This window comes from Sprattus sprattus, assembly GCF_963457725.1.
Source record: "Sprattus sprattus genome assembly, chromosome: 19".
Taxonomy (NCBI): Eukaryota; Metazoa; Chordata; class Actinopteri; order Clupeiformes; family Clupeidae; genus Sprattus; species Sprattus sprattus.
In genome coordinates this window covers 18,805,444-18,820,443 of record NC_137917.1, presented here as the reverse complement: position 1 = coordinate 18,820,443, position 15,000 = coordinate 18,805,444, and the positions used below count along the sequence as shown (strand labels likewise).

Here is a 15,000-nt window from a genome sequence, read left to right as displayed (position 1 = left end):
CTCCCGGGGTGATTAACACAAACAGGAAATTACTCAACATGGTTGTGTAATTACTCCCTGAAATTACACACACACATACATACAAGATCACACAGACACAAAATGAAACTCCCTTGCTCTGTACGGACCATGAAATTCTTTCCACTGAAGCCCTGTTTAAATTCCACCATATTTTTAAAATGTGAAAATGATTTAAAAAAAACTCACATTTGTTTAGTCTGCACTAGCATCCTATGGTTGTGGAGTGCAGTCTAGCCTGCTGTACCAGGGTCTCTGATAATCGTGGCCTCAGCACTATTGACTATCGCATTCACACTCGTTCTCTGCTTCATGGATGCACCCTTTGCTCTTCTAAAAATAATTCATCACTATTCTCTCCAGACCCTAAATGAAATGTCCTTTGGAGGATTCTCATCTCTCTTCCTCACACACACACACAGGAATCTACTCAAATCCAAAATCAATTGCTAATCTGGTGCAAATACCCTGCCCAGCGAGCACAGGGGCTCAGACTGATGAATGAGACAGTGGCTGATGTGTTTGCCAATTGGAAAGGGGCTGTTTGGTTTCCTGGTCAATCTGACATTAGAACAGGGGGTGGAAAGGACACAAATAATAGATTTATTTAGTGAAATGTCAGATGTCTCACGTTCAAGGGCTCCGTGGACATATTAAAGGGAGGTGTAGCTCAAAGCCCTGAGAAAGATGGCCGTCAGGAGACGGGCTGCAGGCTAGCCTAAAAATACTCTATGGGTTTGTGTTGAGATGAGATTTCATGTCATAACTGATTCCCAAGGGATGGTGAGAAATACAGGACCACAGATGCAGAGAGAAATACATACCTGTACACACATACACATACACAGACACAAACACACACTCTGACAATCTTCTAAGACTCACCAGGTCTGCCATGTTGACGACAGATTTGGCATAGTTATTTGTGTGGCCCACTGACAGACGGTGTTTCTTATACTGCAGACAGAAATGATTAAGTTAACCAATTTAACAACTTGATAAAATGTAATTGCAAACAACCAAACTACCTGCTCTTGTCTTTATACAATACTTCGATACATTTGTGGTAAACCATTTCAATTTAATTTGCCATTTTACTTGCATGAAAAAAATGCGTCCCTTGTGGCATTCCCAAACATCCACATAAAAGTCTTACCATGAGGTGATCGTTTATAACCATCAGCTCAATGTATTTCGCCTCCTCCTCTACACTGTGTGGGCTTCTGGATACCTGAGGGGTTTCAATCAATCAATCAATCAATCAATCAATCAATAATCCACACAAAATCCACAATATTGGGTCATGTTCGTTCTGTTACTCTCCCAAAAGTATAATAACTGCAGAAGGCGTAGTCTACAAATGTGGCAGTTGAATGCACTGATCAATGACTGTAATAAAGATGGACAGCATGGCGTCAGGCACATACTACATTCTGAAGAAATTCAGCCAAAAAGGCTGGAGTCAGAGTCTGCAACAGTGAGTGCTTTCTGGAGCCAGAGCATGTGTCGTAAACACAACATCAGCCGGGTCCGCCCGGAATTGAACATATTTAGTTAAACCTCAGCCATTTTTAAATCCTTCCCTTTTGATGTGGCAGTCATTGACACTGACACGGGTACATTCATCTATGGTGGTTGTGTATATATTTACAGTTCTGTATCTACTGCTACATCTGATACTTCAGAAGATATGTAAGAGCCTCTCTCACTCATCTATACTGAAAGAGAGAGAGAAAGACACATACAGAACACAGACCATTCACATTGTCATGTTAGCACACACATATGCGCTGGAAACTCCCGGGGGGGCAGCACATGTACAGTATATGGGCCTCAGGGTACATCTTCCATTGTTACCTTGAGAGCTGTTGAACGGCTGTGAATGTGTGCATCTGAGCACACTTGCATGCACACTTACTTGTCTCTTGCTTCTCCGGAGTGCCACCTTGGAGCCAGGATACACAGGTGGCGTCTGAAAGTGGGACTGGAGGAGATCTCCTAGGAAACACGAGGCCATAGCACACTTTAACTGTAGATCAACACCACAAACTGCAACCTTAAAAATAGTGTGTGGCGTGAATAATCTGTGATGTCTATAGAAATATGTATTATTATTGTTAATGGCTTATTTATTTATGCCCTTTTTTCCAACTGTATGTAATATGTTTAGAATGACTGTTAAAAGGGCTGACTTAAAAGGGAGTCTGTGTCGTCTGTAGTCTAGCGATGGCTGCTCCTGAGTGTGTTTTATAAGATCTGGGTTATGGTGGAACACTTACTGGGAGATAGGAAGCCCTCAGGAGCCTCCAGGCCAGGAGATTTATAGATCAAGTGAATCTGGGTTTCACCCACCTAGAAAAGAAGAAGGGACATATTACGGTCATCCCTGTCAGCAACTCTTTCTTCAGTGTGATGGTTAGTCCCATGCAAATCATTGATAAACTTTAAAATCTCAACCCAAAAACATGTTGCAAAATAAAATGCATTTAAAAAATGTAACCATCACATGTAGGTAAACATTGGGGAGGTTGGATGGAACTTCAGTCTATTAAATTACATCTCTTCATCTCAAAACATTTTGTGCGAGAATGAATAGTTCGAACATATTGTTTTCAAAACAACTTTTAAATAATACCATTTGAAATAACGAAGGCATTTATTTACACGGGCTCAATTGTTTTCAACATACAAAAGAGGACTAATGACGTCAGTCTCAGACTTCAGTGCCCGTGCAAGGCACAGGAGCGCGCGCACTAGGGCAGCAACAGGAAAAAGATCTTCGTTCACTAGTCGGTGCGACCACAACAAACAGGAAAATGATTGGAATCTTAGTTTTGAGTGTATCGTAAGAATCACAAAACGAGAGGTAGGATTATTAAATCACTTCTACACAGTGTAACGCTATAGATACTTCACTTTGTCTGATCTACGGAACTGTCGTTGCAATTTTAAACGCAACAGGTTGCTATCATGTCGTTAAGCAAACAGTAATCAAGCTAGCAAAGTTGCCTAGCTAGCAAGCTAATGTTATCCATTTTACTGTTAAAACCAGGTGAGCATATGTCTGTAAATGGTGCTAGAATATGTAAAAGTTAATGAAAACGGTAAATGAAAGCACAGTAGCACTGCTTTGAAACACAACCACCTATATATGACGAAAGCCGTTCTAATGCGGTTTCCTTTAGCTAGCGCTACCTTGCTAGCTGTAATCTGACATCCGAATTACTAGGTGTTGGCTTTCTCAAAAGTTTGAGAGATCCCCCTTTGAAAGATCCCCCAAAGACATTGGAAATTTGCAGATACTCGAGGTTCTCATAGCTGTGGTAAACGGAAGGTCTGAGTGTTCTTAGTGGAGTGTTGAATGCTTATTGTACTTATTGCCTAATTATGCAGAAAACGTGGGAACCAACTAAACAATACAGTAGCTTCATTTATTTCTCTTAATGGGGAGATATTTAAAGTAGGTCAGAGCAGTACCACAGGACGAACAGGCTACTTTCAACTTAATGTAAAAACTCATCTAGCTGCTGTGACTGAAGCTGTGTTCATTCATTCCAGGCCCACCCACAATAACTAAGGTTGCACACATCAGGCCCCAAAAAGTTGCTTACTGTAATCCTTTTTCCCACTAAGCACACTGAAATAGTTTGTACTCTACAAGGCTGACCCCAATTTAGACTCCCCCCTCTGTGATATGGCTCTGCTGGTCCAGGATGCGCCATGCTGCAGTTCAGCTGGCCAGGTCTCCTCAGCATGCCTGCCAATCAGAAACGCCCCTGTTGGCTTTGAACTCAGGGACCTCTCCTCAGCGAATCCACCACCCTGCATATCTGCACCGTGTCATTAATCACTCGCTGTGTGTGTGAGCAAGAGCGAGGGAAGGCGAAGAAGTGCCGACCTGTCTGCTGACTACTGTTGTGTTTCAATTTTAGGACTCTTGCCCCTCCTTCCCCCACCTGCTCCTCCTCCCTCCGTCCTGGTCCGTGGCGTCACGCCGACCGCCTCATCTGCCGTCATGTCGTGCCGTGACATCCACGCCACCAACGCCTTCTCGTTCGTCATCGCACTGCTGTCCCTTGGTGGCCTGCTGGTGGCTACTGTGATCCCCCAGTGGCGCACCACGCGCCTTGTCACCTTCAACCACAACGCCCGCAACATCACCGTCTACGACGGCCTGTGGACCAAGTGCGTGAAGCGCGACGGCATCACGGGCTGCTACCACTTCGACGCCAACTGGTGGGCAAAAGTGGACCAGCTGGACCTGCGGCTGCTGCAGTTCTGCCTCCCCAGCGGCCTCGCCCTGGCCACGCTGGCACTGTTCCTCATCCTGATGGGCATGTGCAAGACGGCCTGCTGCTCCAAGAAGCCCGACGACATCAAGAACAGCCGCTGCCTGGTGAACAGCGTAGGCTGCCACCTGGTGGCCGGGATGTTCCTGTTCCTGGGCGGGGGCGTGGCCATGCCGCCGTCCGTCTGGTTCCTGTTTCACACGGACGACCTGAACCGCCGCTACGAGGACGTGTTCGCCGTGGACTTCGCCGTGTACGTGGCCATCGGGAGCGCCGGCGGGCTGCTGCTGGCGGCGTTGCTCATGTTCATGTGGTACTGCATGTGCAAGAAGCTGCCCTCGCCCTTCTGGCTGCCCTTCCCCGAGCCGCCCGTCATGCCCACCAGCCTGTCCGCGCAGCAGCTCACCGCCAATGGCATGCCCCCCTCCCCTGGTGCTTTCGGCCCCCAGCACTATCTGCCCCAAGGCATGGATGCCCCCACCTTCATAACTGCCCCGGGGTACCCTGCCGGTGTCCCTGGCCAGCATATCCCCCAACAGGTCTACCTGGGACAGATGCCGGGCCATGACGGGTATGGGTCTGAAGTTGGAGGGACCCAGGCCTATGGCTATGCCCCATCTCAAGGTTATGCCCCATCTCAAGGTTATGCCCCCTCTCAAGGTTATGCCCCCTCTCAAGGTTATGCCCCCTCTCAAGTTTACGCTCCCTCTCAAGGGTACGCCCCGTCGCAGAGTTACGCCCCTTCGCAAGGCTATGGGGGGTCTCAAAGATACGCCACTCAGCGCTACTCCGGGCGCTCACGCCTCTCTGGTATAGAGATTGACATTCCTGTCCTCACGGAGTGACGTTTTAATGTGTTTAATTCAATTTCAGTTCCATCTGTTTTGTTTGTTTTAAATGCCTGACCAAACAAGCTTTGCTCTTGGTAGTTTTGCTCAGGCGGTGCCATGCCAGTTATATTGAAAGACTGTAGGGACAGTCCTGTATTTTATTTGTTTTTTTATTTTGCTCTTGTAGAAAACTCTACACTCTAGCTCTAAGTGTAGCTGAAGGAAATTGTGAAGACATTTTTATCTTGAAAGGATCTCCGGTCTGTGAATTGTAAATAGTAAAAATTTGACACTTGAACACAAAAGCAAACAAAAAACTAAAAAAACAACGTATGTGGTATTTCTACTGATCGATGCTTGCACTTCACCTAACTGCATTTTGCCATCACTAGTGTTTTTCTTTAGAAACAGCTGGCTGTTGGAACATGAGAACTCGTGTACTATTCTATTGTACTGTATTCCCTTGCCTGCCTTAGAGCATCATTTAGTTTAGACACACGGAGGACACTACATCCATTCATGTTGTCCAGTGTCACTATTTCCCAGTCAACCAACCACTGTTGGCTGCGGACGAACAAACCTGGAGGTTCTTCTCTGAGTGGAATGATCATTTGTGCCACTGTTTCTAATTCACTGTTACCTCCTCCCTGTGCAGTTTTCACAAACCACCTTTCAGGGAAGCTTCAAAGAAGCTATAGCCTTTACAGAATTATTTAATAGCTCTGCTACAGATTGTGGTTTTTGTTGTCAGTCTCTTTTTTTATGCTTTAAAAATCATATCTGTTGATGTTGCATGTGGTGTGCTAAGCCACTTAGTATAAGGAACTAAATGTCTTGCTATAGTTTATGAGGCCTCTTAGAAAGCCCTTAGCTGTTCGATAACGACACCATTTTACTCACTTCAGTGCCGGCATTCTCCGTGACTTAGCTTTTAGTGTCCGACCACACTTACCGCAGTGTGAGTCATTTTCTGTTAATGGTCGTGTCACCATGACCTGGACCTTCACTGTCATTCCAGCTCCACTTGGGTGATTACAATGTTTCAGTCATCCTAAGAACACTAACTCCAAGGTGGGGTAGTCCTGTGATCAGTTTCAGCAGTATGCCATTTGTTGGTTACATTGAAATAATGTAATAATACTCAGACATTTTGTTTTAATCTGCCACAAAAGTTCCGCATTGATCAACTGTCTACGTCAAGGCTTAAATGTAATTTTAATGTTTTTTAAATATGAAGAACTTCTACATGTGCTGTTTTGTCTTTATATAATTGTGACTAACCTCAATTCACTACATACATACACTGTGTCTTTCTTTACTGTTAACCTGCGCGTTGTAATCTGACACGTAATGAATCATGACTAACTCATAGAAATGGTCTGAAGCTGCCTCTGTTTAGTTCTGGAATGTTAAATTGCATTTGAACTGCACTGGATTTTTAATATTTTTTTTGTTTACATTGTAGGGTGGAGTCTTTAAGTTAGCAATGTTAAGACATTACGCATTGTACCTACTTCCTGTGAGTTATTCCTGTTATTTCCACAACTCCTTGCTTGCTGAGATCAGTGTGTTAATTGAACTACCCAAACAACGGGCATAGACAGACACTTAGGTACGGCAAGCCAAGGAGTGACTGTGACAGTAGCACCTGCTGAATGATATGAAATGCTAATCCAGTCCTTGGTGAATCACTAATGAGCACGCCCTAATTTCACTGCTGATGTCTCTGATGGCTGCATCCTAATTTAGTGTTTAGTGCACTGCTAATTATGTCTCATATTGATGCAGCTTCATTTACTGTTAACCACTCAGAGAGCTGGTAGTGGATGCAAGCGAGTCGCCTCTGTGAGGGACGGGAGAGGCCTTGAGTGTTGTGAGTGTTGTTAGTGAGCGTGTCAGCCTCTGAGAGGTTGAAAACCTTTAGCATAAGCATTCCTGTGTGATGTGCTGAATGAGGAGGTGGGGAGCCAGTGGTGACCTGTGCACCGTCACACAGCACTGGCACACAGGCTAGGCGGTGTTCAGTCCACTCAAGTGTCCAAATCTAGACGTGTCCCTCAGTCATGGTAATTTGTTTTCATGTAGGGGCCTCTGAGGCAAAGACCTCTCTTTGTGTTAACAGTGTTTCAGCTATCGAGACTACATAGTCCTGACAACATTAGATTCTAGTTGAAACACATGTGGAATCCATCTCATTAAACTCTAATGCATGTCCTACTCCAGATATGGATGTCAATTGATACTTAATTGTGTTAAATTAACTTTTTTTTGTACCCTGTATGTAAGTCTGTTACAAATTGTATTCGCTCTATGTGCCATTGCACTGCTGTCTACTTTACATGTTAAGATCATGAACACAAAATCTCTCCCTGCAAGTATTTTACTCACCCTTTTCTTAACTCAACGCTCCTCTGATAGTCTGTTCTGTTGTACGTGTACTTTTGACGTTACATGGTTTTACGATGTAAGATGCCAATATTCACAATGGCCTTATTTCTAATAAATAAATCACTAAATTACTGTAAGTACACGTGCTCTGTTGTGCCAGTATATTTCCCTGTGGTAAAAAAAAAAAGTGCTGTATAACCAAAATTAATTTAGTGAAATTACTTCAAAGGGTTTTATCATTGCAGTATTTTATTAGCCTATATTTCATTTCATAAAAGTGAAATGGATTGTTGGATTTATGAATACTGATTTTAGTGAACTGGAAATTGTGACCTTGCCATACCATATTTCAGCAGGAAAATAGTTTTATAATATTTTAAAAAGGGATTAACATTTTAAAATGACGGGATTACTTGAGGTTACATCAGGACACCCTTAACAGCCTACAGGTCTGAGGTTCTCATTAAATAAAGAATGGCTCTTTTCATGATGCAAGCAGACAGTAGGCCTTTGACAGAATTGCTAAAACAGGCAGAAATGTGTCTGTGAGCTCCATATTAAATGTGTCTGTGAGCTCCATATTAAATGTGTCTGTGAGCTCCATATTAAATGTGTCTGTGAGCTCCATATTAAATGTGTCTGTGAGCTCCCTATTAAATGTGTCTGTGAGCTCCCTATTAAATGTGTCTGTGAGCTCCACATTCATGTCCTCATTGTAAGTGATTTCCACTTGTAAGCATGTCAGCATCGGTACTAGCCCAACTGCTTCGTGCTCTATTGAGAAAAGAAACTTCTATGTTACCGATCTCCGAAAGAAAGAAAAACAGGTTTTTACAGACAGACAGACAGACAAGTCATGGGCTCGGTAAACTTGTCAATCACGCGCTCGTCCGCCATGTCGGTGAGCCAGACGCTGTCATCTCTCTCTGCTCCTGCCAGAACAGGCAGAAGCTCAGTGCATCTGTCCACCGCTTTTGACCCTCGAGGGTCGGCTGTCACAACCCCTCACGACAGACGTGACAGCAGGAGAGAAAGTGATCCACCCCCCCAACCCCCCGCCCCGCGCTGTGTCAAAGCAAGGCTACGGACCCGTTTTCATCAAGAGACGAGAGACAGCGGAACTGATTTATGGCAGCTCTGCCAAATTCAACCGTGCCCGGCTACATCTGTCATGATATTTAACGGTGGCTCCGGACATCGGCATGTCCCTCGAATCGAACAAATCACAAAGGGGCTGTGGAAAATACAGCAAATGGATGATTTGACACTACATCAACTCGGTCACAAAAGTGCTGCATCACAAATACTATCGAATCTGGTTGTAGACCATCAGGACTCGTATGTGAACCACACTTCAGAGGTGTGATACTCAGTACGTAGACTAGAGAAAGCCCAACACCAAACAGAACCCTCTTACAGGCTCTTTCGAATGATAAAACAAATGTACCTAACACAGGTGATTCCAAAGGGGCCTAATGGTTTGTCCTCTAGATGATGATCAACACGGCCTTTGCCACCATAACGCAGTGGGACCCAGAAGACGTTCACCACAAACACTTGGGGGAAGGTTACTCAAGTGGCACCACCCCACCCTACCTCACTCCACCCCCCCACACACACACATACACACTCACACACTCCTATTCATCCAACTATCAATTAAGACTGGTGAGAGGGATTAGTTGTCTCACACAGATGGTTTCTGATGTAGCATAAAATAAGGGGGGCATATATCAGTTTTTAAAGGTGTGTGTGTGTGAGTGAGTGTGTGTGTGTGTGTGTGTGTGTGCAAGGAGTCTGGTATATCTATTAGGGGGCATGGTAGAGAATATTCATGTGTATGTATGAGAAAGGGATATGTGCTGGTTTGTGCTCATTGTGAAAGGCTGTTAAACAGACCATGAATAGAAATTAGCTACGGTGTGTGTGTGTGTGTGTGTGTGCGTGTGTGTGTGTGTGTGTTGGGGGGGTATGCACCCTGCATGTCCCCAAAGAGCAGGGATTACCCCTCTATCTGTCTGATCTCCTCCATCTCCTCCTCTGTCTCTGTCTGCCACTCACCCATTCCTCTCCACACACTTTACCCTGCTCCCAGCATTTCCTGCTCTCTGTGTGTGTGTGTGTGTGTGTGTGTGTGTGTGTGTGTGTGTGTGTGTGAGTGTGAGAGAGAGCGAAAGCGATGGGTCTTACTCCATTAAGTTACAATACCACGCCCCCCCCACCCCACCCCACCCCACACACACACACAGCTCCTGTCTGGTCTCCGTCACACACAGACACACACAGACACACACACACACATACACAGTCAGACACAGTAAGTGCTTTAATGGATGGTTCCAGGGATAAGCTTGTGGGTTTGTTTCATCTTCTCCAGATAGTGTTGTAATCTCTCTCACACGTCATCTAAGGACACGTTTTAGGAGATCAGTTTCCCTGAGGCAGAGACAACAGTGCCTGTCTGACTGAACCATTTCCACTTGCGTAAGAGTCTGTGTGTGTGTGTGTGTGTGTGTGTGTGTGTGTGTGTGTTTGTGTGTGTTGTACCTGGGTCTAGGTCTGCCTGTGTGTGTCAGTGCGTGGTTCTTTGCTTCCCCACTGTCTCTGTCTAGCAGTAATACAATGTTTGGAATGGTGTGAGCTGTGCAGTGGTGTGTACACTTGCAGAACATACACACGCACGTGCACACACACACACACACACACACACACACACACAAACGCAAATCCATGCACTGTGCTTAAACAAGAGATCATTCACACCATCAGCTGTTCTACCTCTGTTGATGCTGGCTAATATGGAAGCGCATTTCTTGAATATACTCTCAAATGGCTAGTTTAGTTGTGTAGCCAACTCATCTCAAAAAGGCCACTGAAATGATATGAATGATCTGATCAAATAAGCGGGCATAGAAGGCCTTCTCCATGAGCTGCCAGCGTTCTTGGCTGCTGTCTGCACGTCTCAGACTCTACGGTGGCCCACGAGGGGCACACTTCCCCGGCCCCTGCTGCTGCGCTGGGCGGATGGCAGATGCCCGTGCCATATGGCATAAACGGCAGTGCCCACACTGCAGCGTCGCGCCGTGTCTGATCGCATCGCCAGCAAGATGGCTTTGCTGCCGTGGAAACGGCAGTACACTGCGAGTGCATTCAAGGTCACCGGGGTCGGCAGTCTCTGTCAAAACACAAGCGGCCAGGATGCCGGTGAAGTGCGGCGTTATGGGATCGAGATTCCCACACGCGAGATTCCCAGAGGCTGGCCTGTCTTCACCCAGCTGTTCCGGGAGGAGGGGAGGAGGCCCCAGCATACGATCACAAGCTCTCATCTTTCAACAAGCCCGCTGTGGGGACACATCTCTCTTCCAAATCAAACTGAGACTCTTCAAAAGCACAAGGGGGCGGGAAGGGAGGGTGTGTGTGTGTGTGTGTGTGTGTGTGTGTGTGTGTGTGTGTGTGAAAAGATTGTGTGTGAGGTAAGTCCTCTAGAAGGGTTCCAGTATGACAAGTACAAAGAAATATTCAGGAAGCTACACAGGTCTCTCCTTGTGTCTGTCTCTCTCATACCCAACACACCACACATACACACACTCCCCTCACCGGAATGTGAACCAGTTGGATCTTATTTTTAAAAATCTCTCTTGAAATCGATGTGAAGCCCACTTGAGTAAAATAACAGTAATTTTCAATCTATATTTGTCAGAGGGAGGCCATGTTTACACTTGACCATGTTACACTCCAACACATGCAGCGCATGGAACCCTGTGCACTATGAAGCCAATGCTGCATGTAACACAGTGCAGTATGTAGCCAATGCTAAGCCGCAGGTCAATTACCACCTCCACACCAGGCTATTTGTATCAGCACATTAATTACATGTAACTACTGCACCTGAGTGTGGAGAGTGAGACGGAGGAGGTAACTGGCCAGGGACCTGAAGTGCTTCACAGGGCTTACAATCACAGTCCCTGCAGACACCCACTACAGCAGGACTAGCCAGATCTACAGGATGTATAGGCAGATCTAAACACTTAGAATACTTGAGCTGTGGAATATGATGGGAGATGGGAAGGGTGTGGGAAGGTGGAGGAGTGTATTCCGTAAGTCATTTAGCTAGGGTCCTCTCTTGAACTCCTTTTGATGTCCTTCTTTCGAGATCATACATCAACTTGATCACTAATCATCATCTTCATTTTCATTTATAAATCATTACATGCATATCATTTTTCACTTGCAATTTTTGAATCTCAAGTGAAGTGGTAGTTTTAATAACAGCACCATTAGTAGTATCATACCAATGCTGATATCATTAGTGACGGCAATTTGTAAGAATACTTGAGCTGTGGTATATGATGGGAGGTGGTAAGGGTGTGGCAAAATGGAGGAGTGGATTCCGTACTCATCTAGATAGGGTCCTCTCTTAAACTCCTTTCAAGATCAGGCAATGCATCAATGATCACTAATCAGCATCTTCATTTTCATTTATTAACTATCACATTGTATTTTTTGAATTTTATTAAGTGGTGGTTTTAATGCCAGCACCAATAGTAGTATCATACCGATGCTGATATCATTAGTGACGGCAATTTTTACCATTTCTGTTTGTTTGTTTGTAGTTCGTTGAGGATTTTTGTCTACACTCCAGAGACAGTATATCTTTGCCTCTCTTAATATCTGCACCGTAACTGACCACACACTCGCCTTTTCTCTACCTCCCCCTTCTACTCTTCATTCCTTTCTTTCTCTCTCTGGAGGGAAAGAGGGAACAGGTTCAGGGCAGTGATGTCTCACTTCTCTCTCTTCCGTCTCTATCCGCTTTAAATTATTCATCCCATATGGAAGGGCTGTATAGACTAGAACGAGGGAGGGAGGTAGAGAGGAGGAGAGAGGCAGAGATTTTGAAAGGGATTGAGGGAGCAGAGGAAAACTTAATCAGTATGATTCCTGCGAATCCCTGTGAATTCCATGTTACTGTTCTTCCTCTTGGAAAAAGTCACGAAACAGCTGATGAATTCTCAGCTTTCTCTCTCTCTGTTCTTTCCTATATCTCTCTCTCTCTCTCTCTCTCTGTGAGTGTGTGTCATCACCAAAGGCCAGAGAGACACGTATCGTTCTCGCTGTAATCTTTTGGCTTCTCCCTCAGGCCTTTTCAATCAGCTTAACATTTTTAATTAGTTCCATAAATCTCAGCGCTATCGAGGGACGCCATCTACACCTAACCTCACACACGCGCTGAAGAACAGACCAGCCGCCAGACACGGGGGTGGCGGGAGGACAAAAAGCGAAAAAGAAAGAGAGAGAATAGAGGGGAAGTGCCTCGGTCTGATGTTATCTGTTTTATGCAAACCAACATAACTGTGCAGGGGGGGGAATAAAGCCATTGAGAGTTACAGCAAGAGCTAGAGACGAGAGACGTCAACAGCGTAGCCACTAGCCACTGAGGACGGCTATCTCCACAGCCTCAGGCGCGATCAGATGTCATTATCGATCACCGCAGCGACACATGATATGTGCTGACACGACCGCCCCTAGAAATAGCACGGATACACTTCCGGGTCGCTGCGTAGGATCAAGAAGGAGAGGAACGTGAGACAAACGGATGCTTTCCAGGAAGGAAGTACTGGATGGAGCTCAGCCGAGACAAGGTTTATTAGTGAAATACGTGCATGCATGAACCTGTGCAGACACAGACACACACACTCACAAACACACACACACACACAGACACCGTGTTACTTACATCTACACTGCTGTCTCCTCCAGGCTCGATCATGTATGTGTGATTCCCATCAAAGAACATGCCGCTGTGGAAGAGAAAAGAGAGGTCATGACCTTTAGTACTCCTCCATCAGTCTACTTATAATGACAGATGAAAACAGCCTGCACAGGACAGAGGAAGTTAAATGATCACAGAGGTCAAAAGGCTGTGAGTTGAAAACCACGCTGGATGATTGACCAATTTTAATTAGATGTACACTGGCGCTCTACACTGACACTACAAAGATGTCCTTCGGTAAAGGAGATTAATATCCCCGGGAAAGGTCACACGGCCGCACACAGAGGTCACATGACGCGACGCACATCCCAGTGTATTGTGCCCTTTGAGGCCCTCTGACAAATGAAGCCGGTGGGACGGCCAGGTCATGATCCTGCTTTGTGTGTGACAGGAGGAGAACTTAATGTAATGAGGTGTACTCTATGGAGTGCTCACAGCCGACGTAGCCAAGCACTGGCTGTCTAATATCACCACAGTGTATGACAGCAGAAGCAAAGGTGAGCGGGTGTGTGGTGTGTAAACCTCCCTCCCTGAGGTCTGACACGTGCAGGTGGATCACATTAGCATCCGTGGATATTAGCCTCTTTGCAAAAAAACACACCCACTTGACTTCCCATCCCAACACAGGGTACATACAGCTCGTGTCTGATTACTGCACATACATTACTGGCATTAGATGCTTTTGTCTACTTGATAAGTGTCACTGAGGTCACTGAGGTAGAACGTTCTTTACACGGAAGGGAGTCGGTTCTACTCCTAAATCCATTCTACTGTCCGTCCCACAACACTGGTCACATACTATATGTGTGACAAATTTGTGACTGCTCTGTGTTACCCCCATAGAATTAGAAGGCGTAGAATGAACATTCCTACTCACAACAGGCGCTATGTTCTATGTGAAACCTGGACTAGGAAGTGGTTTAATCAATATGTCAGATACATTTCTGTCATAAGATGCATTTGTGCACCAATTAGCATTAGTAGTGAAGCATTAGTAGTGTCTGCAAAGTAAAAAGATCTTGGCGTAGGTCCATTCTGCCCCTACTAATTCTATGGTTCCCCCCTATGCGATCTGATGGCTGTATGTGTTGACTGACCTATGCTGACTTTATATTTATATATTAGACATTTTAACATCTTGTCCATCTATCCCTCATTTCATCCTATGCATCCATGTGTGAGTGTGTGAGTGTGTTTGTGTGCGTGTGTGGACTGTGTGCATCTGCATCTGTGTGTAAGTGTGTAGAGCAAGTTGTTGAGGATTCAAAGAGATTATACCTCATTCTTGCTCTCCACTCTCTCTCTGTCTTTTTCTCTCGCTCCCTATCTCTCTCTCGCACAGACACATGCACACACACACACGCGCACGCACGCACGCACGCACGCACGCACGCACGCACGCACGTACTCACACACACACACACACACACACACACACACACACACACACACACACGTCAGCATGGTATGTCTTCACAACCAATCGCTTAAAAGCTTCAGATAAAGCTAATTATCCACAATTCATTTCAGAGTCACCTCTTGGGCAGACAACCTTGCAGTGTTCTCTCTGTCCTGTGACCACAGCTTATAGGACAGGTTTGAGCCCGCCTGTGTGTGTGTGTGTGTGTGTGCGCGTGTTTGTCCATATAGTAATGGTTTTCCACTCACTCTCTTTCACTCACTCACTCTCTCTCTCTCTCTC

The 15,000-nt window shown here is 45.5% G+C and overlaps 2 protein-coding genes across 2 annotated transcripts in view; one reads left to right on the top strand and one right to left on the bottom strand.

Annotated features, from left to right (window-relative positions):
- adam22 (ADAM metallopeptidase domain 22) overlaps positions 1-15,000 on the bottom strand; it is a gene marked incomplete at both ends in the record, with an annotated part of 60,084 nt that overhangs the window by 15,420 nt on the left and 29,664 nt on the right. The window contains 5 exon segments of the mRNA XM_080858459.1: positions 904-975; positions 1,175-1,249; positions 1,937-2,016; positions 2,298-2,370; positions 13,263-13,326. Of these exon segments, the coding sequence (XP_080714585.1) occupies positions 904-975; positions 1,175-1,249; positions 1,937-2,016; positions 2,298-2,370; positions 13,263-13,326 (364 nt within the window).
- On the top strand, positions 2,783-5,152 carry cldn12 (claudin 12; the record flags this gene model as incomplete). Its single annotated transcript, XM_080858460.1, has 2 exons — positions 2,783-2,884; positions 3,951-5,152. Exon 2 carries the CDS (start codon positions 4,034-4,036, stop codon positions 5,150-5,152), a length of 1,119 nt encoding a protein of 372 aa, XP_080714586.1. The 5' UTR covers positions 2,783-2,884; positions 3,951-4,033.